This window comes from Daldinia caldariorum, assembly GCF_022478825.1.
Source record: "Daldinia caldariorum strain CBS 122874 unplaced genomic scaffold F4812scaffold_3, whole genome shotgun sequence".
Lineage (NCBI taxonomy): Eukaryota > Fungi > Ascomycota > Sordariomycetes > Xylariales > Hypoxylaceae > Daldinia > Daldinia caldariorum.
Window position 1 is genome coordinate 1,756,808 of NW_025953039.1, and position 22,622 is coordinate 1,779,429.

The 22,622-nt window shown below is 48.5% G+C and overlaps 9 protein-coding genes across 9 annotated transcripts; 3 read left to right on the forward strand and 6 right to left on the reverse strand.

The window, feature by feature from the left end:
* Positions 1 to 917: 917 nt before the first annotated feature.
* On the reverse strand, positions 918 to 3,013 carry F4812DRAFT_469256 (MFS general substrate transporter; the record flags this gene model as incomplete). Its single annotated transcript, XM_047938861.1, has 3 exons — positions 918 to 2,462; positions 2,523 to 2,769; positions 2,825 to 3,013. 3 exons carry the CDS (start codon positions 3,011 to 3,013, stop codon positions 1,294 to 1,296), a joined length of 1,605 nt encoding a protein of 534 aa, XP_047793045.1. The 3' UTR covers positions 918 to 1,293.
* Positions 3,014 to 6,948: 3,935 nt separating this feature from the next.
* On the reverse strand, positions 6,949 to 8,907 carry F4812DRAFT_456743 (uncharacterized protein; the record flags this gene model as incomplete). The annotated part of the gene is made up of 4 exons (XM_047937045.1): positions 6,949 to 7,657; positions 7,737 to 8,006; positions 8,074 to 8,725; positions 8,820 to 8,907. 4 exons carry the CDS (start codon positions 8,905 to 8,907, stop codon positions 6,949 to 6,951), a joined length of 1,719 nt encoding a protein of 572 aa, XP_047793046.1.
* Positions 8,908 to 9,109: 202 nt separating this feature from the next.
* On the reverse strand, positions 9,110 to 10,581 carry F4812DRAFT_276426 (inositol monophosphatase). Its single transcript, XM_047930960.1, has 2 exons — positions 10,313 to 10,581; positions 9,110 to 10,108 (listed from the first exon to the last, which is right to left on the reverse strand). Exons 1-2 carry the CDS (start codon positions 10,428 to 10,430, stop codon positions 9,312 to 9,314), a joined length of 915 nt encoding a protein of 304 aa, XP_047793047.1. The 5' UTR covers positions 10,431 to 10,581; the 3' UTR covers positions 9,110 to 9,311.
* Positions 10,582 to 10,769: 188 nt separating this feature from the next.
* F4812DRAFT_418782 (Ribokinase-like protein) lies at positions 10,770 to 12,289 on the forward strand. The gene is made up of 2 exons (XM_047933285.1): positions 10,770 to 10,901; positions 10,952 to 12,289. The coding sequence occupies exon 2, from the start codon at positions 11,165 to 11,167 to the stop codon at positions 12,173 to 12,175; it is 1,011 nt and encodes a 336-aa protein (XP_047793048.1). The 5' UTR covers positions 10,770 to 10,901; positions 10,952 to 11,164; the 3' UTR covers positions 12,176 to 12,289.
* Positions 12,290 to 12,342: 53 nt separating this feature from the next.
* On the reverse strand, positions 12,343 to 14,305 carry F4812DRAFT_456746 (uncharacterized protein; the record flags this gene model as incomplete). Its single annotated transcript, XM_047937046.1, has 3 exons — positions 12,343 to 13,291; positions 13,343 to 13,985; positions 14,041 to 14,305. 3 exons carry the CDS (start codon positions 14,303 to 14,305, stop codon positions 12,343 to 12,345), a joined length of 1,857 nt encoding a protein of 618 aa, XP_047793049.1.
* A 541-nt stretch (positions 14,306 to 14,846) lies between these two features.
* F4812DRAFT_456747 (UBC-like protein) lies at positions 14,847 to 16,122 on the reverse strand (the record flags this gene model as incomplete). Its single annotated transcript, XM_047937047.1, has 4 exons — positions 14,847 to 14,927; positions 15,027 to 15,763; positions 15,832 to 15,926; positions 16,061 to 16,122. 4 exons carry the CDS (start codon positions 16,120 to 16,122, stop codon positions 14,847 to 14,849), a joined length of 975 nt encoding a protein of 324 aa, XP_047793050.1.
* A 403-nt stretch (positions 16,123 to 16,525) lies between these two features.
* Positions 16,526 to 18,919, forward strand: F4812DRAFT_276585 (FAD/NAD(P)-binding domain-containing protein). The gene is made up of 2 exons (XM_047930962.1): positions 16,526 to 17,206; positions 17,304 to 18,919. Exons 1-2 carry the CDS (start codon positions 17,164 to 17,166, stop codon positions 18,671 to 18,673), a joined length of 1,413 nt encoding a protein of 470 aa, XP_047793051.1. The 5' UTR covers positions 16,526 to 17,163; the 3' UTR covers positions 18,674 to 18,919.
* On the reverse strand, positions 18,920 to 19,644 carry F4812DRAFT_276537 (uncharacterized protein). Its single transcript, XM_047930961.1, has one exon. The coding sequence runs from the start codon at positions 19,501 to 19,503 to the stop codon at positions 19,165 to 19,167; it is 339 nt and encodes a 112-aa protein (XP_047793052.1). The 5' UTR covers positions 19,504 to 19,644; the 3' UTR covers positions 18,920 to 19,164.
* A 659-nt stretch (positions 19,645 to 20,303) lies between these two features.
* Positions 20,304 to 22,339, forward strand: F4812DRAFT_418796 (putative riboflavin biosynthesis protein Rib7). Its single transcript, XM_047933286.1, has one exon. It carries the CDS (start codon positions 20,984 to 20,986, stop codon positions 21,944 to 21,946), a length of 963 nt encoding a protein of 320 aa, XP_047793053.1. The 5' UTR covers positions 20,304 to 20,983; the 3' UTR covers positions 21,947 to 22,339.
* The last annotated feature ends 283 nt before the right edge of the window (positions 22,340 to 22,622 follow it).

Consider the following 22,622-nt stretch of genomic DNA (forward strand, 5'->3'; position numbering starts at 1 on the left):
TAGTTTCGTAATCATAATTTTATAGATGTGTTATGTTTCCAAGGAAACCCCCTTCCATATGTCTTAAGGCAGAGCATACCATAATTGTATACCATGTTGCTTCAAGAGTGTATCTCTAATCCATTATTTCCTAACCAACTCTTTTCATAAAGTAAAAGCATATAAGTAAATTAGCCTAAGTACCAGGTAGGTACCTAAGTTACAGTAAAATCATGTCGCACGACAATTTAGCACCTCTATAAGCATTATCCTAACCTCGACATTCCTCCTATCCGAACTTCACCAAACAACCTACAACACCAACTGTCCCCCTCATCCTAAGCCAATCTAGGACTTGATCGAGGCTCACTTGCAATCAATCAAGCAATCAAGCAATCAACGCAAATCAGCGCTAGTCGTCCCAAAACGGCAGTTGACGACACGCAGAGTGGAGACCGAAAAAGTACCTAAGTCTTAAGTTAGGGTTCCGCGAAGCACGTCAACCGCCGCCCATCTCACGACATCGTCCTAACAGCCCCGTAGGGCTACGCTTTCCCATTCCCAAGCCCCAAAGCATCCAATCGGCCATTTTTATCGGGTACCTGCGTGCGGCCCGGCTGGATCTGCAAGCTTCGGGAGGACGACGTTTGGGACGGGATTGCGGGTCTCCTCCACACTTTGAGGCTCAACTGATCCTTACATACCTACATAGGTGAAACCTACATGGTAAGTATAGGTTGTACTTGAGATAGATATTTTACCTACCTAGGTAGATATCAGGATTCCTCTAAATATAAAAAACGTATGCAACTGACGTAGTTCATACGGCAAATGAGAGAAAGAGCGTCTAGACTATATTGCACAGAAGCCTGTTAGATCTGATAAGCCTACCTCTTTCTGGTTAACTCCTTTAACACCAACAATTCAAACAAGCAAAATATACAAATCCAAATAAGTATATTACTATTTTAGAGATTACTCAAGATATAAAGACTAAATAAACCCCAAGACAAATCACGCGGAATAAGGTGAAAGTGAACCGGTAGTACAAGCCATCTCTATCCAAACGCGCGTCAGAGGATATCGTCACATACCTAAGCTAACCCCTTTATTTTTTTTCATGCCTTTTTTCGAACCTCACTCCAAAACGCCGAGTTAATCCCCCCAAATGATGCCTTTCCTCGTTAACCCACCCCGTGGTCATGTACATCCACATCCCGAAACGTATCATAAATCATCAAAAGCCGTCTTTTAGAGATAGCCAATATTTCATGGCTTGTAGCTGCGTATATAACGATACGCTTGCTAGAGGATTCATAGCTCGTCCTCATTCATCTCAGTGGTCGTAACGGTAACATGATTGTCCTTAATCATTGGTCCCGTCTCCTCCGAGACAATTTCATTCCGTTCTCGCTTAACTGAAAAACACTGAAAAGCGCCAATTACGGCAACAAGAGCACTTCCGTACCATGCGAGACCGGTGCAGTCAATCTGCGACCCAATTGAGTAGAGATAGCCTGCCACAGGCGGGGCTATCATACGGCAAGCTGCTCCAGCACTAGCTGCTAGACCATTTACTTTGCCAAGTACAGACGAGCTGGGGGTCGCATCCTTGATAAGGATGAGCAGTAGAGGATACAAGATAATAGAGAAAAGATTTCTGACGCTTAAGCAAAAATAAATCGCGGCGTATAGGATCGAGTCTGGCACATGGACCAGTGCAGGGACAATAACGTAGGCAATCGGATGGAGGACGTTGACAATAATGAAGAGCCTAAAGACGCCGATCTTCTCGGCGGCTAAGGGGAAGACGAAAACTTGAACGAAGAGTGCAATGGCTCCATTTACAGCCATTATAAACCCTACGGACTGCATGGAAAGACCTAAGCCACCAGGCGAGTAAAGGGGATTGAATTTAGAGAGAAAACCCTCATCTGGGGCGTGGTTGATAGGGACTTTGTCATCCTCGAAGAAAATGGGGAGGAGATGGTCATAAGTCATCGAGTGATAAGTAAAGATAGAAAGCGAAATGACCAGAGCCACGATGCGCTTGGTGAAAATGGTGAATTCGCCCTTCTTTACTGGTGCTTTCGCGGAAATCACATCACGGTTAAATTCACCGCTTTCCCTACCCCGGAAAGTTCCGTACGTCTCCGAACGTAGATCGACTGCTGGTTGCTTGATAGCATCTGAAGTCTCTATAAGGGGAGTCTCGTCGGAAACATAGGTGTCATCGGGTAGCATTACCCGCGGAACCATATCAGGGTGCGTTTCCTCAAGTAAGAAATACCCCAAACAAATGCTAATCATTAGAAGAGCAGCACAACAGAGGTTAGGGAGGAGATAGGGGAAGTTTGCGAATAGGGTGCCCTGAGGGAACGTTTCAGGCCAAGACTCATGGGGGTCTGCTAGCATTCCTCCAATTGCTGGCCCGATAATTGTTCCAATGGACCAGACGAACGGCATGACCGAATAAGCGCGAGCTACGACATTAGCATTTTGTTTTTTTAGCCATTTGTATTGAAAACGATAGCTTAACTTACGCTCGTGTTCAGGTTTGGTGACTAGCTCGCCAACCATGGTCTGAATAACTGCAATGTTTCCATTCAGAAGTCCGCCGAGTGCTCGACCGATCAAAGCAATCCAGAGGTTGGTAGCAAACCCTACCATAACCATACTGAACATAGTGCCAACACATCCTACGAGAAGGACGGGCTTTCGACCGATTCTATCCGAAAGTCCTCCCCAATACATCCCCATTAGCGCCTCAGCGAGGGCGAATGAGGAGATCTAAAAGAGTTAGTAATGGCCATCTACGTGTTCTACGAATATGAGATTTACATACAAGGAGGCCAGCGTAAAACGAGGCATCTTGCTCGTTGCCGATTTTAAATCGCTTGACTAAAGCCCAGGCATACGGAAAGATGGAGGTGAGGGCGATGGGCTCGGCTAGACGAACGATAGCTAACAAAAATAGCTGAACAGTCGGGAAGTCATCGGGGTTTCGAGGTGATCTCTGCTTTGTTAGGACCATTGCTTCGTGGCTTGGTATCAATCTTACGGCTAGCGGACACAACACTTGGCACTTTGATCTTGAGCTGGCAGATGCTAGAACAGGAAGAGAAGCGTCAAGTGATGTGGCGGCAGGCAATTCCTTCTATTTCCACCAGCGAGGCTACTTTCGCGAGAAGACTTTTTTTTTCTCGGATGACTCTTTTCTTTTTATCTACGCCACTAGACGCTTGTGAGACCGATAGAGGAGGGTAGTAGTAACGGCGTATAAACGAATATGAGGTAGATAGGTGTGAAGTCTCCGAATTTTCGTCGACACGTATGTTTAGAAACAATATTTTAATGCGAGGGAAATATGATAAATGAAATGAACTTTCATGTGCAGCTACTGCATGAGGAGGAAGGAAGTGGTACCTAGGGTAAGGTAGGGTGGGCAGAGAAGAAGATTAAACAAGGAGGACGGCATCAGAGAATTATACTATGAATCGGAGGTTGTTGGAAAAATAATTGTGGAGATGCGCTAAACAATGGTTTTTTAACGTTCCTCAACTGTGGACCTGCTGGAGCAGTCTATAAGAGGTAACCTTATTAGTGAGAGGTTGAGGAAACTCCGTCCGCCAAGCGTTGTCTACCAAGATATTATCATTCTGTTATTCATTTATTCTAGTATTTTAGTATTACCATACCTATCTTGATTACCTGTCTTGATAACATATCTCCATCGTCAGTTCCACCCGCTTCATCCACAACTTACGATTAACTGGTTCAACCAAATCCAACTCACTAACCTACTGTAATAAACTCCGATCTTTTTTCTACTCTTACACTTTGCACACAGACCTTTTCCAACTATTAAATAAAAGGAAAATGGACACCTTTACTCGCGTCGATGGGATGTCGATCTTACAGTATATACTACATAAGGTAGGTAGTATGTGGTAGAAACCAGATGGGTTATCCGAGCAATGGCCGAGATGATCAGCAAGGCAAAGATCGGGTACATAATAAATAACAAAATCGGCTTCGGCGGTCTAAAATGTGATAAACTGTGGATAGCTTACCTACATCCATACCTCCGTATCTCCACGCCATACCATCACATTTTTCGAGGTCTTAAGTTATCTTCTCGAAAGTTGCAGACGCACGCCTGTCATCCCTCGTTGGTCCCCGCTGCACAATGCAAAACGCAAAATGCGAAAGCGTTGCACTGAAGATGGAATAACATCTCGATGCTAGGGCCAGGGTTCTGTAGATGATGGAACCCATGGAATCCAGGACCTTGAGATCTGCGGTCAACAAAACTGGCCAATCATTTAATACAGATTGTGAGCGGTATGTGGGGTTGGCGAACCTTTTGAAGCTTGCTCCCTGTCGTACTTGCGGCATCGCTTCGACTCTAGTTACGCATAGACGTATCAATCCGCCCAAATTTTTCAGCCACTCCCTAATTGAGTTATCTCTTTTACGCTAATGGCGGGGCAAAAAGCGCTAGCAACTTTGCAGGGTTAGTCCCCTCCTTGTGCCTCTCGGATCCACTCCGTTTCTTCCTACATCATGTATACTGTTATTTTTCTAGATTCCTCTCGAAATGGTCAACCTCACAACTCTCATCCGACGATTTAATTATTTACCGCGTGGTTTTACACTGCGTCACACCTGATTCTCAAGCGATCTCAGACACTCGGAGATCTCTATTATGTGAAACCCGAGTTCTTCATCTCACTACGTACTAACACATAAACCATATATCATGTCGAAATGTTGATCGAGACATTCATGGTCGTCCTGCGGCTTGCGAATGCATGACACATATAATCCATCGCTACGGTTCACATGCTGATATTTTTTACTAGCGCGAGCTGTAATCTACGCTATGCCCGACACCGGAAATTTCCTGGCGGCTAACTTTTGGAGCTAAGCCAACTGCTGCTCACTTGATCAACCAAAAATCGAACTCTTCTAACCCAAACTTCACGAACAGCGCCTAGATATTTGATCTAGAACAGCCTTTATATTCGATATCCTACAATTAGATCTATATGAACCCGTACGGACATCGTCTTCTGTTTCAAGGACCTGTAGGAACCATTGGGTAATTAATTCAACACATAAGTTTCGAGTCATATCTCAACCTACGTATAAGACGTACGGCACCAGCATATGCAAGGCCGCTCACAAAAGGTGCATGCTTGTTACCTAGGTGGTACGCTGCAGTGCGATACAGTAACTCCAAGTCATCGCATGGGTTTCTTGCATACGGCTAGCCTTCCTGCGAACGCCAATGGCCGTCGCGGGCCGGTACTCCCAGCCTATTCCTTTGCGTTGGTGCAACTTCCTACTTTCTGTGACTCGTCGGATGTAAAAAGAGGTCAGAGCCACGAAAATTATGAGGACCCTTATTGACCCTTATTGTACCACCATCATCATTCAGCCCTGTCGTGCGTCCCAAGTCTCCTTGAGGTAGATGTTACGGCAGCAGGATGCTATCATTCGAGGGTTGCATCGAGGTGTCAAGGGTCTTACAAAGTTTCCTCTCAAGCCTTCCCTTTTCTTTTCCGAGATTGGTGCGATGCGATATTATACACGATAAGGTCAATGCTGTTTCTGTCGTCAAGCAAGGAGACGTGAGCCATTACCGCAGTAAGCAATCTATATACTCATCCCTTATTGATAATATGCTTGCGTACAGTTAACGAAGACATGCAAATCAGTCTGGAATTCTCTCATGAGGGGCACTCGACACGCCCTTACATCCGCTATAGCTAGGTAACCACATATAACTTGACAGTCATGCCATGTCTTGATAGCCTTTCTCGGCGTTAAATTGAGGTATTATTCCTCCGTCTGAAGTAAGTAATCGCGGGACTTATCCGCGGACAGATTGCAATTCGCACAATTTTACGCATCCAATAGGAGTGATAGTTGGAAGATCGATATATTCTCACCTCTCGGAACTCGTCCTTTGCGCGATAATACCTAAGCACATCTCGATGGCATTACACAGGGCTGGTAGTATTTAAGTCTATAACGTCATTGTCTTAGGTGGATAGGTAGGTAATTCTGTGAAAGCTACCTAGATTCTCTGTCATGAAATCATGAACCTAAGTGATTATTCTTCATGCCTTAGGCAGCTAGGTTTCTCGTGGTTTCATTAAAAAAAAAAAAAAAAACCTTTATTGACAGTGGTAGCTGGTCAGCCGCATGCACGCACCCCATGCATAAGCGAGCAAGTGAGAATCCTACTATACGACGATGCTGGGTCTATGTATGATGCTATATCGAGACGCTTGCCAAGCGCTAGCATCCGACGAGATATTACTTACATTAGGTACACTTACATATGCTGGAGACTTAAAAACGGCCCCACGTAATTATAGTATATACATATTCTGTCTCCATACTTGAAGTAGTGTTTACACGATGCTCATGTCTTATATATGGAACGTAGGGCAAGGAAAGGCTAGTAGCTGCGATAGAGTATTCTTACGTGTCTTAGTACTATACATACTATTTTAGAGGCCTACGATATATTCTGTTATGGGTATAGATTACCTAGGATAGGGCCGGTATGCTTGGGCAACTAATTTACAACATGGCACAATCTCAAGTAATATCGCCCTTTTTACCTTGCGAGCATGAATACGCTTCTACATATTTACGTCTCTAAGGACGTTCTGCTATCTCTAGATTATAATACTAGGCACTTTTAATTATATAAATAAATATCACCCGTATCTAAAAACGGCCGTCTCTACGTATCCCTTACTCCCATAATATGCAAACCGCAGAAGGTGTTCCGTTCCCCTCTATAGCACTTATCACAAGCGCCAAATAGAAGCATCACCTTAGGTAGTATAATTAATTCTCAGCCCCAGCACAATCCTGTTTTTTTTTCTCCAGTCCATGCCAGGTACATATATAGGTAGTAACCATTTATACCACTTACTACCCCCTCCATTACACACACCGGGGAGCTTCCAAGAACCTCTCAAGCTCGTCGAACGAAACCCCCAGCAGCTGCGACAACCGACTCCGCAGCTCGTCCAGCGAGATCTCCGACGACTTATCCGGGCTCAGCGGATTCTGCTGCTGCTGCTGCTGCTGCTCTTCTTTAACTAGCCTTACGAATCCCGGGGTCTGCTTCTTCATCTGTATTATATCTATGTGGTCGTGCACCAGACCCGGTTTCTTCTTCTTGCTGTTGTTATTGTTCTTGGGAAAAGGCTTCCGCGGGGGCTGGGGGAACATGTCTAGCTTAACCTGGATGCTAAGGGAGCTAGACGGGATGCTCTCGCCGGACGTTATCGCCGTCGGAGGCGGCAGGGGCGGGGGCATGGGCGGCATGGGGGACGGCTTGAGCTGGGGCCGCGGTTTGGGCTCTTCGATCACGTCGTCCGTGGCGATGGGGAGGTCGAGATCGGGGCACAGGTAGCCGTCGTACTGCGGGATGCGGAACCGCGCCCCCGCGAGCCGGTTCCACACCCAGCCCTGCCCCGTGTAGTGGAAGTCTGCCACGGCGGCCGTCGCGTGCTTGTCCCCCGCCGCGGCTTCGGCGCATATGCCGACGTCCTTGAGAGCCGGCTCGAGCGTCTGAGGCCGGATCAAGGTGCTTCGGAGATCCTTGCGCGACGCTAGCCAGTCTTCCTCGGAGAATAAGCGGGATACGCTGTAAAGCAGGTGTTATTAGTCGCAACTCGGAAAAATAGAAGGGAAGAGGGGGGGCTTTGATGATGATGGGGGCTTACTAGTCAACGGGTATCGAGTAGTGAGCGCGATGCTTGGGCCGTAGACGGTGGAAATCCCAACTTAGCACCTGCTTCCACGCGATGCCGGCTGAGAAACCCAATGTCTCCTTGGTGTGGATGATATTTTTAATCTGTACCGGTATCCAGCCGCCAAAGATAGATGCGACGAAGCTATCTCCTAATTCCATCTCGAGGTCGGCGCCATAAAAAGGCTCCCGTAGGTCTCGCGTGAGAGCTCGACAGTCCTTCCAGTAAATAGCATGACCGAGCCTGGAAAATAATTCATCAATACTAGACTTTACTTCAAACACAAGAGGAATAAAAGGGAGGGATTTACTCATGCAAGAGCGTGATGGCCGTCATGAACGCCGTCAAAAGATACTCCTCGCCCTGTCCCTTTCCCTCGCACCTCAACTGGGCCAGACGCTTCGGGAACTCAGCCGTGACCAGAATCGACATGTTCCTGCGGCCGCGGGCCTCGCATTTCTTATCCCACCGCCGGATCGTCTCGTACCTATCAAGCTCGTCTAGCGTCTGCCCGTTGCGCGGATGCCGGCACGTGTACCCGGCCCACCCTCGCTCGCGGAACATGTCCTCGTCCAGCTCCCACCTCACAGAACTCGACACCTCGCCCCTAAGCTTGCTTTCTGCAGCACGCGTCCACCGGCCCTTGAGGTGCGACGATGCCCACACGGCGCGGTGGTGCCTCACGACGGTCCGCGGCGCCATTTCATTGTCGTCTGCGCGCGCCGCGGCGGAATGCGTAAAGCTGCAGCGGCAGCTCGGTTTCCGGCCGGGGTAGCCTCTCACAAAGACGTCGTGGGCGAGGAAGTCGGAGGCCCAGGGAAGTCCCGCGGCCTCCAAAAGCCTGCTCGCGAGGAGAAGCGGCTGCTTCAATTCCCTGCGCAGTTCTCGGTTTAGATCTTTCCAGTTGGAGAAGACCGGATGGATTTTGCCGCGCAAATTAAGACGTCGTGGCTCCGTGGTTCCTAACTCAGGTTGTCGTTAACTTCACGACTCTCTCGAACACAGCAGGATGATAACGAGAGAGTGGATTCTGGATACCTATAGCACCGCATTTACGAAGCTCTTCTCTATTCCATCTCTTCGAGTTTGAGCCGGGCTGCGTTGAAATGCGGCCGTGTCGAACTCCAGTGCTCTGCGGTGTCATTATCGTCTTCCCAATTACTCAACACTCAACCGCACCAAATCACCCAACGAGAAGAAAGAAGAAAAAAAAGGCTAAGTATTTCGAGGCATATTAAGTAAATTACCCCTTTCAAAAACATCTTTCAAAGAGAAGGACGCTATTAGTAAGAAAAACTCAAAGAGCTCAGCATTCCAACCGCCTTTCCAGGGAGGAGGGACCTGGAATGGGTAACCGTAAGTGTGGTGTATTAGTGGAATATCTCTATCCCTCCCATCTTCTCCTTTGTCTAATCCGGTCGAACCACGTTCTTTGGATAATATGTCGTTCCAATAAGATTTTCGTTTTCCATCATCGTCAATTCGTAGCCCTTCGATAAAACCGCCTTAAATCTCGCATACCAGATGCCTTACCTGACCTAACCCTTCTTAACTCTCGTACTCCATCTTCCTGTCCCCGATCACGTTCCAGAACTCCTCCACGAGCTCCTTCTGACCGCTGGGCGCGCCGCGCACCGCGAAGTACTTGCGCTCGTCGATCTTGGGCTCCCACACCCCCGGGTTGCCGCCGACCATGATCCCCCCGGCCTCGGCGAGTATCGCCCATCCCGCGCACACGTCCCACGCCCAGCAGCCTCCCTCCCAGTACCCGTCAAGCTGGCCCGCAGCTACGGCGCACAGGTTCAGCGCCGCGCTGCCCATGCTCCTTATAGATTGCACCATGGCGCCGCCGGCTTCTTTGCTCGCGCACAGCTTCTTGAACACTTCGGTCTTGACCTCGAAATTGACGCCGTCGCGGCTGTTGCCCCATTCGGTTGCCAGCATGCACGTGTATAGCTCCTTTAAGGGCGGCGGGTTCTTGGCTAGCGGCAGTTTGTATTTGCGTCCCTTGCCGCCCTCGAGCCCCCAGACGGCGCCTTGCGTTAAGTACGCGCCCTGCCCGCGGATGGCGGAATATAGCTTGTCTTGGTAGGGGTTATATACGACGCCGACGGTGGGGATCTTGTCGACTGCGAAGCCCAACGAGATGCAGGCCTCGGGGAAGTTGTGCACGAAGTTGAGGGTGCCGTCGATCGGGTCCACGATGAAGGTCGGGGCGGCCGTAACTTGCATTCCCGGCTTATACGTCTCTTCGCCGATGAAGGCGAATGAAGGATAAGCTTTGGAAAGTCGGGAAGAGACGAGGGCTTCGACTGCTTTGTCGGTCTCGGTAACTATATCGGCAGCTGAATTCCGTTATTAGTTAGTTACTCGTTTCAAGTAAAGCTTTGTCTATCTACAGGTAAGGTACCTATCTATGAAGAATAGGCACCTCAGGTAGTTGTGTCGGGTTCGTTTTTGAAGCTTAAGACTCTTAAGGCACCGTCTGAAGTTTATCGTGAACGACTTATGGAGGGGCAATTATGAGAATAGTAAATAATAAACCGTACAATTTAACTTGGTTCCCGTATCTATATCTTGAGGGTTCGCAGACAATATCATCCGGCCGGCCTCGTGGGCCACCGATATCAGCGTGTCGCGGATCTCTTGGAGGTTGAGGTCCGCCATAATGTTAGACTTAGACGACTTGGAGTTTTTATAATATTAATTAATTAAGCCTTAGTTGAACGAAGGAGAGGTTGTCATGAAGCTCTACCTAAGCTAGTAACAGCAGCTGGTGATGAACTGGTGAGAGATCTAAAATATTTAGGTATTTACCTACCTAAGGTGGGGTAGTTGATGGTGCTGCTAGGTAATGGTGCTAATGGTGGGGTTAATAGCATCTGACTTTGACCGCATGTGGGAGAGCAAGGGTATATGATTGGCTGCCTGTGTTAGGTACAGGACACAAGAAGTATATAAGTACAATACCAACGTATCACACATTACCTATAAACTTACTATTTACTCTAACTTATAAGTTAGCGTCTTATTCCTATTACGTCTCAATATTTTGTGAGTGGCATTAATATTTTTACTTATTTGCTCTAGTATTTTAATTCAGAGTAATGGTTTTTCCTTTCTTTTTTTAAAGTTCAAGTATGAGGTATGAATGCACTTTATAGTACGCCGCTAATTTTTCGAATTAGTTGCTGCGGGGCTCCAAGTTGGCTCCGCTATTTCGACGTTGGGTTGCCGAGCTGCGGCGCTGGTACGACATACCTATTAAATTGAATGTACATAATTTCAAAGAGAAAGACTTTCGAACCTTTTACAAGAGAGATACCACCCTGGTTCTATTTATTTATATCTCAGACCTAAATAACTTTTTTTAAAAAAAGAAAAAGATCTAGATAAAAAAAATGGCGACTCCTAGTACAAACAATAAGGGCAACAAGGGCCAACAACTCCCCCTCATCACCGTCCTCGGTTCTCTCAACATGGACCTGGTCTCCTACGTCCCGCACCACCCCTTTCCCGGCGAGACCCTAACGTCAGACCGCTTCGCCATATCTCCGGGCGGCAAGGGCGCCAACCAAGCCATCGCCTGCGCCAAGCTATCCCGGTCCCGGTCCTCGAACCACTCCAGCACCGACGACCCGACAGCCACCGCCCGCGTCCGCATCCTCGGCGCCGTGGGCGGCGACAGCTACGGCGCACAGCTCAAGTCGAACCTATCGCGGCACGGCGTCGACGTCTCCGGCGTCAGCGCCTCCCCCTCCCTCAAGACCGGCATAGCCATCATCATCGTCGACGAGCCCTCGGGCCAGAACCGCATCGTGCTCAGCCCCGAGGCCAACCACAGCCTGCTGGCCTCCCAGTTCGCGCGCCCGAGCGCCCTCGGCGACCCCCTCCCCGACCTGCTCGTCATGCAGCTCGAGATACCCATGGCCACCGTCACCGCCGCGCTGCACGCCGCGCGGGAAGCCCAGGTCCCCGTCCTGCTGAACCCGGCCCCCGCCCAGGAGCTGCCGCCGGAGGCCTACGGCGGGCTCGCGCACCTGGTCGTCAACGAGACGGAGGCCTCGATCCTGGGCGGCGTGGCCGAGTACGAGCTGAACGCCGAGTCCGGGCTCGAGGGCGTGGGGAGGACCTTCCTGTCGCGCGGCGTGCAGAACGTCGTCGTGACGCTCGGCGGCCGGGGAGTGTATTACATGAGCGCCGACGGGCGGAAAGGCCTCATCCCAGCCGAGAAGGCCAAGGTCGTGGACACCACCGCGGCCGGGGATACGTTTGTGGGCAGGTACGCGCTTGAGGTAGTGTCGGGCAGATTTGACATAGTCGACGCGGTGAAGAAGTCGAATCGGGCGGCGGCGAAGACGGTGGAGAGGTTAGGGGCGCAGGACTCGATACCCTGGCGCGACGAGTTATGATAGGGTGGTATGGTTACGTTAGGATAGGTGGAAAGGGAGAAACAAGTCACATAGAATCCTGTATAGAGCAAGTCCCATCAAATTAGACCACCCAAAATGATTTCTTCAACCGGTACTCCTATTAACTTAAATTCTATACGTCTAATACCATGGACCTTCTAGAATAATCACCACCAACCCCCTAAACTCCAACGCCCATCTCGTTTACGTTTATCAGTCTGTACCTCCTGCTTACCAGTCGTGCTTGGAGAACCAGTAGCACCATCATCTCTACTTCCTGGGTCTGTATCGACCACCGACGGCACTAAGCTCTTTAGGCTATCAGCACCTATAGACCTCCTATTGCGCACTGCAGTCTCCCGTATCATCTCGCGTTGCCGCTGAACGTCCGACCTAGACTCGGGCCGCGTTGATCCGGGACGGATGATAGCCTCGGAGTTAGGCGCCTCCACAAAAGTCGTAGCGGCGGGGAGCCGATTAGCTTTACTTACGTGGAAAGCTGGGCGGTTACCGGAGGACGTCCGGCGCAGTTCTGTCCAGATTTTCCTGGCCGGGTCGGAGATTCTTTCCGGGGACAACCGCTTGAGACTAGCCTGCCGTTGGGGGATGGGAGGAGCTGTTCCTGCCCGGTTTGGTACCTGGAGGACATCTCCAGTTCTGTCGCGCTGTCCAATTCTCATCCATTTGGCTGTTCTGCGAGAAGTTGGTCGATTTGACATTATTCTTTGCATGATTTCGTTGGCCCGAATTGGGCCCCAGTGAGAAGCAATAATAGGAAATAAAGGATTAGTTGGCGGGGTTGGCCGAGGAGACCATGCAGATGTCGAAGCATGTTGTTGAATAGTTCCAGTCACTGCTGTTTCTAATCGGGTCTGACAAGTCGACACACTGCCACCAGTATCGTTATCAATGGAAGCCTTCCCAAATTTAGGGAATCCTGAATGACAATAGTGAACCCTAACTTGCAGATATTCAGTCCGGGCACTCCCCAGCTGGTTTTCAAGGTCGGCAATGAGACTGTCAGGGTCATGCCTATCTGCCCTTGGTTTTATCAAATTCGAAGTCCCCAGCCGGATACAAGCTAAAAGGAGAATGCTAGTGCCAGGACTTATTGTCCTGTCGGCTCGAATAAGCGCGGGCATCTAAGGGCATCTCATATGAACATACCTTATCATAGTATCCCCTATAAGATCGATAACACTACCCTCCGCGACCGGCAAAACATCTACCCTTATGTTATATAGATAGCCATATCTTGATAAACCAATATCGCAATGGTGAACGGGGATGAAAGGAGCCTGGTCGGTGTCATAAGCTGAGTTGTCGCCTCGAGGATGAAATAGTCGGCCTGATATCTCAATAGCTGTCCAAACGTCCGATTGTCCGTCTTCTAAGGATTTGGATTCTGGTATAATTGAGATATGCGGGACGAGGATGTAAGGATCAGGGCTAATATTATCTGGTCCTTGGGTACTCTCGAAGGTTTGACCATCGAATCTATTCACTACGAATTCATTGGGATATATCGAAGGAACCGAATAATCGGAATCCGATGATCGATCCCATGATCTAGCCCTTGGGTATTCATTAGAAGACTTGAGTATTGATTCATCTGAAGAGCTGCTAAGAGTATGCGAACTATGCTGATAGTAGTCGGGTTTTGAAGATAGGGTCTTCCGGTTAGACAAAGAACGTAACCGAGAGAAGAATGTAGGAGATGTCGGTCGTCCGACTTTTAAGCTTGATGACCGGCGAGATACTGGAGCATTTATAAGTCTCGGTGTGACAGGATCCCAAGCCTTGTTAGAAGCTATGATCTACTCGTTAACGAATAGCCAACTTCAAACAAGATCGAAATGCATTACCGATGTTGGCGGTAACACCTCCTGATTGGTTCCGAAAGCTTCGGCTGAGTACCACTTCATCAACGCGGGTTAAATTCTTCTTTATAATAGATCTGTCCTGATATTTTCGATTCTTTGTAATGGTTAGTGGTTGGTTAGGATCGTCATCAACACTTTCGTTGCTGATCTTCCTGGGGGTACAGCGGAGGACCTGCATAGACCTCCCCCTCTTTATTATATGTAATGGCGATGGTATATCCATGCCTAGCGGCGAGCTATCTTGCATAGTGAACTGGCAACGGCCGAGTAACAGACCCAAGTGACTCGTTCCCAGTTTGGCCAATAAAACTACTCTTAATAGTCGTACGACTTCCTCCCGTGGGATCTAAAAAGCTGGTAGGATGCGTTGGGACCAGCGGTTCGCGTCGTGACTTCGGTCGACAGCTGCAGAGTGGTGATAGAAGGTTAAACCCTTTCAGAATCGTGAAAGTGATAATCGCAATTAAAAGGGCCGGGATTAGAGCAATAGCGCAAATTATACCCGGATGTAGTTGTTCGGACATAGCCAATGTTTTTTTTTAGTTGCTCTTAGTTGTGAAATGAATATCAAATTCGAAATTAGGTCGTAAAAGCAACTGAATAGTAGAATTACGAAAACGATACCAGACGTCTCATATGGGAGGAATGGTGCTGCAAGGTGAAAGGTAAAAACCGAGATATATATCGTGCTGGGTATCAAAAAACTAGAAACTATAGGTAGAAAAACCGACCTCCCCAGAGCACAGTAGAAATGCTCCTTCCATCCAGTCTATACGGGTAAGTCCAAATCAGGAGTCGTTATTCAAGGTTCGTAGAAGATTATCCTTTACGGTTTCCACGTCACTTTCCTCCATATTCAGAAATCGAATCTGAGTGAATAATTATTAGTAGCGCACACAAGGTATATATAAGTACTTACCAACTCAAGGCGTACATGAGAGAATAAAACGTTAGGAGGTTAAACTCACCACATCATCGGCAGCACCTACTCCGCCATATAATACGGGCTCGGATAGACTAGCTGTCACTGCTTTCTTAACTCTTTCTTCCCAAACACCTTCCCAATTCCAATCTCCTGGTCTTCTTGGGGAATCGGGCGTTTCCTTAGGCGTGGGGCTGGCGTCTGTTGAGTCAGTGCTATCAGGTGTATCGGGGAAAACCTTCCCGTTGTCGATGCGGTGTGTCCGCCAAGCATACCAGGCACCGGGGTTTCCGGCAGCTTCAAGAGGAATAGAATCCAAAACGTCTTCTTCACTGAAGGTGCTACGTATGTATCGAAGGACCTCGTAAGTAGATATTTCCTTCCCATTTGTTTCGGCAAATCCGGGCGACATGCCAACAGCGGATCCTTTAGAGCCGGGCGTGCCGGCACTACTCATCGATGGAGGGGGAGGTCGGTGAGGAGTCTGTTGTTCGTTTTGCTGTCCGCTTGATTGCGCACTACTGCTAGTATTCAGGCCCCGGCTTGAGCGCCTAAACCAGCCGGGAAACCCATGCCTCAAGCTAAATCCGCCGGGTGGTAACCGCTCGGCATCGGTCGCACTCACAGTACCATTGTCCTGAACGTCGGTCGAGTACATGTAGGTGCTTAGCGGTGTAATTAAGGGGTGAAACATATCGGTCGAGAAGGTAACCAGTGGTGGTAGTCGAGGATACGAGTCGGGAAAGGAGATCTGGAATCGCAACACGGCGGGAGCATAAGGACCTTTTTACTCATTGATTAGAAACTTGTAAGCGTTACCAGACAGCTATGCAAGCAGCCGAAATTCTCACCATCCCGAACGAATAGTACTCCGGACCAAAGACTAGGGTCGCCAGGAGCGAGGCTTACGAATATGCCTTCAGGGTAGATCTGCTTAAGACCGGCACTGTAATTAATAACTGTCAGCTTTAGTACTTAATAAATAAGAAGGATATAAAATGCGAGTGCGAATGCGAACGCAAATGCAGATGCAGATGCAGATGCGCATGCGCATGCACAATGCGGGAACGCGTCGCGTACAACTCGAGCAAGAGGTGCTGCTTTCTCAGCGCCGGTAGCGCGTTTAATTTGGAAGATGTCATCTTATCACGTCGCAGAATACTCAAGGCAAGTAAATTTATAAAGTTGAAGATGGGAGAAACAACTGAGAGGTTGAGACATCTCAGGTCCCTAGGTATCCTAGTAGTTGTTCTTTATGCGTCGCCAAACGGCCGGCGCAAGGGTTAAGAATAGGATATTGTTAATAGGCATTGTAAGCTCTTATCGATAAATCAACTTGGCTGCTTGGGTACCTAAGTGTAATACGTCAGGCTTGTCATATTATGCACACAATTCATACCCCACTTGCCGAAATTAGATATGTAAATGTAAATGCTGCCGCAATTATCACGTGGAAAAGAGTTACTACAGCCTATAGAAGTACCTAAATGTATACCTATGTTACTATTGTAGGTATGTTACTCAAGTGCAGATTCAGATTTCCACAATTCTTGCTCTAAACATATACGCAGAAGCAAAGTGCATGATCCGAGACAAACAACTTAACTAAAACAAGACTTGCAGAACGTAGGTACCTAGGTGGATATCCACAATAAGGATATACTACTAATAAGACAAGATATGGCTATGATAGCCTATAGGATAGGTACCTACCTAACCCACGAGCCAAAAGATGCAACAAAAGGCGAAATAATTCTCCCGAGCACTGACTATCCACCAACCTAATGCCGACATATACTAATTGCGATATGGGACAACCCCTCATTAGCCGGCAATCAGGAACGCCAACCCCCTCCACCCTTGTTTAAGGCTTAAGGGTTATACTATGGTAGACGGTTATGGATTTCCACTTATACACTTGCCTGATTCCTTCACAACCCTCGGGATAACTATCTAGGTAAATATGGATGGGCGGCAGAATGACCGGCTCGCTACTGGTAGTCGTCAAAGCCTTTAGCAGCCGCCCTTCAATAGGAAGAGGCTACGTCTATGTCTAAAGGTGTCCTCACCTACCGTCGTATTTCAAATATTTGTTTTCTATCTCAGTAAAAACAACAGACTTCGTCACACCATAGACACTGCTTCGTATAGACTTACTTGGTGTTTTGGCTTAGATTCTCGATATGTCCGATTATAGGGACTTGCGGATTTCCGTCATTGGCGCGGGTGAGTTATCCCGCCTAGAAACATGATTCAGAAAGAAGACGACCCCACCAAAAAAAGCAAAGCAAAAAGTATAGGGACTAATGTCGCTTCATTATAGGTATGGGCGGCCTCGCCTGTGCCCTCGCCTTCGCCAAGAAGGGGTTCAAGCATATCGACGTGTATGAGACAGCTTCGAACTTAGGATTCGTCGGAGCTGGCATCCAGCTAGCTCCGAACATGGCTCGGGTACTAGACCGTTGGGGTTGCTGGGACGGAATCTTTGCTGAGGCTACTAACATCAAAGCCTCGAGTATCCGCGAGGGTTCGTCAAACCGTGAACTCGTACACGTCCAAATGCCCGACATTGCCGAGCAGTACGGATATCCTCATTGCACGGGACACCGGGCGTCGCTGGCCGGGGGTTTATATGAGGGGTGCCAAAAGGAGCCTAGCATCAAGTTCCATTTCTCAACATCGCTCGCCGATATAATATCCTTCGGACCGGACAAGGCCGTGTTCAAGGTAAAACCACGCAACGGCGAGCCGTATGAAGTGGAGACGGATGTCTTGCTCGGCGCCGATGGAATTAAATCCGTAGTGCGGGCTGCCTTGCTCCGAACACTAAATCTCAGTGGCGACATTGAAGACACAGGACAGGCCGCGTACCGAATCATGCTTACCCGGTCCCAGATGGAACATGACCCTGAGCTTCTTGAGCTTCTTGACGCCGACGTTGCGCTGCGGTGGATAGGCGAGAAGCGACATATCGTGGCGTACCCTATCAGCAACAAGACCATCTACAATTTATCGACGTGCCAGCCTGACGTTAACTTCGCCGAAGCGCCGAGTATCACGTATACGACACGGGGTAGCAAGTCAGCCATGCTGAATGTATACGCCGACTTCCACCCTATCGTGCAAAAGATGCTAAATATGGTACCCGAGGGTGAGGTGTGCGAATGGAGGTTGCGTTCCCACAGCCCTCTGGATACCTGGATCCTTGGTTCCGTTGCTCTGGTCGGCGACGCCTGTCATCCCACGCTACCTCACCTCAGCCAGGGAGCTGCTATGGCCATCGAGGATGGCGCAGTGCTAGCAGAAGTGGTAAGCCGAGCGCCAGGCGGCGGTTCGGACAGGGAAGCCCTTTCCAAGGCGCTCAAAGTCTACGAGCTACTGAGAAAGGATCGAACGACGACACTAGTCGACCTAGCCGCGGCTTCCGCGCGATCGCTACACCTAGGCGAGGGTAAGGCAAAGGAGGAGAGAGATAAACAGTTTGCGATGGGTATGAAGAAGGGCACGCCCATTCCCGATAAGTGGGCTAGTCCCGAGGTTCAACAGATGATCTATTCGTACGACTGCGTCAAAGATACTGACGAAAGGTTCGACGAGTTGTACGCTACGCTCACGGGTAACCCTAATAACGGCTACGCCAATGGCCAGGCGAACGGTTACACGAACGGGCATACGAACGGGGTAATCGCATAGAAGCTAGAATCTAGGTACCTGTCATAGTGCATTATATAAAGGAGACAGAGGTATGAACCATGATAGCGAAATGTAGTAGTAGCAGCAGTACATATGGAATTGACTCCTTGACGCGATTGCTATCGTTGGACTGCTCAGAAATAGTACAACGCGAGGTATAATTACAAAAATAACCTATTCCGTAGGACCAATAACGCCAGGCTCCCCTTCCAATGGTTATCGTGCTCGTTCCCTCCCTTCAGCTCCCGTCGTCGTTGTCGTCGTCGTCCGGTAAAAAAAGTTGGGAACGGTGAAATGGTATAGTTAGTCGAACCGCCAGACGGTTATTATTACCTCCTCATTAGGTCTGGATCAGGTACCTAGGTAGTCGTTCCTCTCTCTCCCCAACGACCGATTTCATCCACTCTCTTTCCGTCGACGTCTAGACTTTCGTAAGGCTGAGACGAAAGGGTTTACTCTCTTTCTCTCTTCTTCTCTTCTTCCCTTCTCCCTTAGAACAGGCAGTCCAAACAGCAGCAGCAGGCGAGCGCGCCCAGCAGCATGCCCAAGCAGCCGTCGTTCGAATCGCGCTGCTGGTTCTGGTACTGGCCCTGGGGCGGTGGGTAGCCGGGCTGGCCGTAGTATCCCTGCTGCTGCGGCGGCGGGTACGGGCCGGCGGGCGGGTAGCCGCCCTGAGGCTGGGGCTGGCCGTAGTTCATGCCCGGCTGCTGCTGGTAGTAGTTATAGGGCTGCTGCGGAGGGGCGCCGTAGGGGCCTTGTTGCTGGTACGCGGCTTCGGGCGCCTGGGGAGGGGGGGCGTATGCCGGGGGATGGTCGCCTTTGTCGGCCATGGTTTGTTGTTGATGTGGTGGTAGGTTTGTGGTGGTTTAAAGGGCGTTGTGTAGGGAGGCTCGGATCGTACCGTAGCGTACAGCAACGTACAGATCAGATCAGATCCGCTGCAGGGGAAGGGATGGGTTAGGTAGATCTGCACTTCGGTCCCGACGGACAAGGGTCTTCGGTTGAGAGTACGAATTGTATGTAAAGTGGTCGATCGGTTCTGGTAGGTAAATCGTGATTTGATAGGAGCAATCACCAAGGATGGAGAAAGAAGAAAAAAACGTGTGGAAAGATGGAAAAGGGTTTGCTGAGGGGCCGGGAGTTCTTTTGGAGTGGTACAAATAGTGGAGTGGAATGTGCTCCTCGGAACGACGGCTGTTATATTGGTGTTGGCGCCGAGCCTTGGGCGAAGCGTCAGGGGACGCGCGGATGCAGCGAAGTGAATGGCTGATTTAGTAGCACGACTTGGCGGACGAGAGGCGTGAGCTTGGCAAATTTTATTAATTATTTAACTCTGTAGAAAAGATTTGAATTCCAAAAACTAATAGTTACTATTGAAAAAAGAAAGTGTTACTACAGCGAGAACGGAATAGAAGAAGAAGAAGTGGATCGAGTTGGTTACCTCCGTTGAGAGATGTTTTAAAGAAATCGCAAGCTCAGACAGACTGCGTCACAGCTTTGATGCTCAGATAGGACCCACAAATACCTAAAGTACAATATGCACATATGTACATAGTACCTGCGATACAGGTGAGATGTGGCTGTGAACACTTGCTCATGTGGCACGGTAACAAGCCAACATTGAATTCAATTAAACATCATCAATCCATCTCCTCTTTGAGGTTTGCATCAACCAACGCCACATTCGCAGCATCATTCAAAAAGATAAAACGGAAATTCAAATACGACAAATCACAACTCATAGCAAAGGTGAAGGTGAAGACTCTTTTACTGCCTAAACTGGGAAATTTCAGAAGGAATCACTGTAAACCTTTACAAATAATTCGAGAAATTTTTAATAGTTATTAAACCCTCGAACTTTTGTTTGCAAGCTAAAAATTCATGATCCTTCTTATAAGTCTTTCTCCAGAGAAATAAAGGGGACTGACAAATACATTAAGTTACCTACCTAGGTACCTACGTTCGCATGTGTGAGTTGATATCAATAATTTCAATTATATCGATCCGGTAACAGGTCATAGGATGGTCATAGGATTCTCAGTACATCCCTGTTTCTGCATAGAGCAGACTTTATTTATAGTATGGGTATTTATTTGCTAAAAGGTTCAAGTTCGCTTCAACGGATCAATAGTCTTTGCACTATCCGAGGAATTACAGCCAATTTGATTATAATTATTATTTTTCTTCTAACAAATCATCTTATGTCCAGGCACTTCATTCTTATAGCTATCTAACCTACCCAGCTTTAGTTGGACGCTTTATAACCAGCTAGTCAAGTCGATACCTGACACGAAAAGGAAAGGCCTTCTAATGGCTGAGAATACTTTAGTATTGCCGTCGATTGCGGCAATGCAATTAGAACCTCATCTACCTCCATCATCGTCACCATCAGCATCCTCTGACAAGGATATATCTTCATCGTCTGAGTCACCTTTTGTTACGCTAACATTTGCCACGTCTCTCGACTCAGCATTATCCCTCGGCCCAGGTATGAGGACAACCCTCTCAGGTCTGAAGTCAAAAGCTATGACCCATTATCTCCGTAGCCGCCACGACGCCATCTGTGTTGGAGTTGGGACGGTTATCGCCGACGATCCAGGATTAAACTGCCGTCTCGCGGCTGATGCTCCGCCTCTAGAGACTTCACCGACTGCCGATACCGCCGGCGTCGGTGCTCTCCTAGGACTTGCTTCTGTCTCAACTAAGCAATCTGTTATCGATGAAACTAATGCTGCCATCACTGCACGTCAGCCCCGGCCCATAGTCATCGACCCCAAGTTACGTTGGGATTTCACTTCAGAGAGCAAAGTGATGAAGCTAGCTCGTTCAGGCAAGGGTTTAGCTCCGTACATCATAACGGCTATACCTAACCCTCCAGAGGAGAAAATGAAGCTATTGCAAGATCTCGGCGGGAAGTTTATCATCCTGACTCAACCCCAAAACTCTGTGCCTGGTGTCGATCCAACCAATCGCCGTTTCGATTGGCACACTATCTTAGCGGCTGTGCGGAACGAGGGATTGCAGAGCATCATGATCGAGGGCGGCGGCGAGGTGATCAACTCACTCCTTTCTCAAGAGAACTCTCATCTAGTTGATTCGGTCATAATAACTATTGCGCCCACCTGGCTCGGTCAGGGGAGCGTCTTTGTTTCGCCACCTCGAAGTGTTGATGCCAACGGTAGCCCACGTGCTGTAGCTCGGCTTACGAACATAACGTACATGCCCCTTGGGGAAGATCTAGTGCTATGCGGAAATATTGCATCGAGAGATTAACACCTATAATTATGTTATTGGTCCTTTATAAACTGTTTGGTGTATTGTGCTTGGTGGTCGTGTGGCTCCAAATACTAGACCCGTCTCGGATCTTTTTCTGGTGTAAGGGTTTTTTTTTTGGACATTCTAGATCCCAGCTTCCATACATCTATTAGTTAAAGCTTATGAATTCGCCGGCAACGGTTCAGCGGTTTGGAAGGCAACATACGGACGATATAGTCATTTGCCTAACCCACGCGTATCTGTACACCGAAGACAATCTCAATCGAGTCCTTCTGAGCCTTAGTTATAGAAATTAATGGATAACCACTATGAATAAGGGCACAATTATGTTCTTTGGCACTAGATACCAGTGATCAGATGACTAGAGTCGGATCGCAGTATTTTCCACCAGGCCGTATTTTACCAAGTATTGATAAGAGCCAGGACTGTAACACTATTAACATGATTTCCGCCCGAAATCATGTTTCCAATAACACTTGTATTCGAAGAGTCAGACGTTCCAAATAGCCTGGGCTAGATCAAAGCTAGAGGGGAGTCCTGTTCAACTACCTGTACGGTTTCCCTCCGCGAGTCACAACACGACAAATATATATCACTACAACACCAAAAATCATCACGTACGACCATAGGATCTAGAAAACTCGGGATCCCGTCCGCTCTCCCTTAGATAAAC

Excerpts from the sequence above, each read along its gene's own strand:
- F4812DRAFT_276426 (XM_047930960.1), bottom strand. The coding sequence starts at position 10,430 with ATGGCGGACCTCAACCTCCAAGAGATCCGCGACACGCTGATATCGGTG. Across the intron at positions 10,109-10,312 it reads TACGGGAACCAAGTTAAATT|CTGCCGATATAGTTACCGAG; the intron begins GTACGGTTTATT and ends AACGGAATTCAG.
- F4812DRAFT_418782 (XM_047933285.1), top strand. The coding sequence starts at position 11,165 with ATGGCGACTCCTAGTACAAACAATAAGGGCAACAAGGGCCAACAACTC.
- F4812DRAFT_276585 (XM_047930962.1), top strand. The coding sequence starts at position 17,164 with ATGTCCGATTATAGGGACTTGCGGATTTCCGTCATTGGCGCGG. Across the intron at positions 17,207-17,303 it reads GATTTCCGTCATTGGCGCGG|GTATGGGCGGCCTCGCCTGT; the intron begins GTGAGTTATCCC and ends GCTTCATTATAG.
- F4812DRAFT_276537 (XM_047930961.1), bottom strand. The coding sequence starts at position 19,503 with ATGGCCGACAAAGGCGACCATCCCCCGGCATACGCCCCCCCTCCCCAG.
- F4812DRAFT_418796 (XM_047933286.1), top strand. The coding sequence starts at position 20,984 with ATGGCTGAGAATACTTTAGTATTGCCGTCGATTGCGGCAATGCAATTA.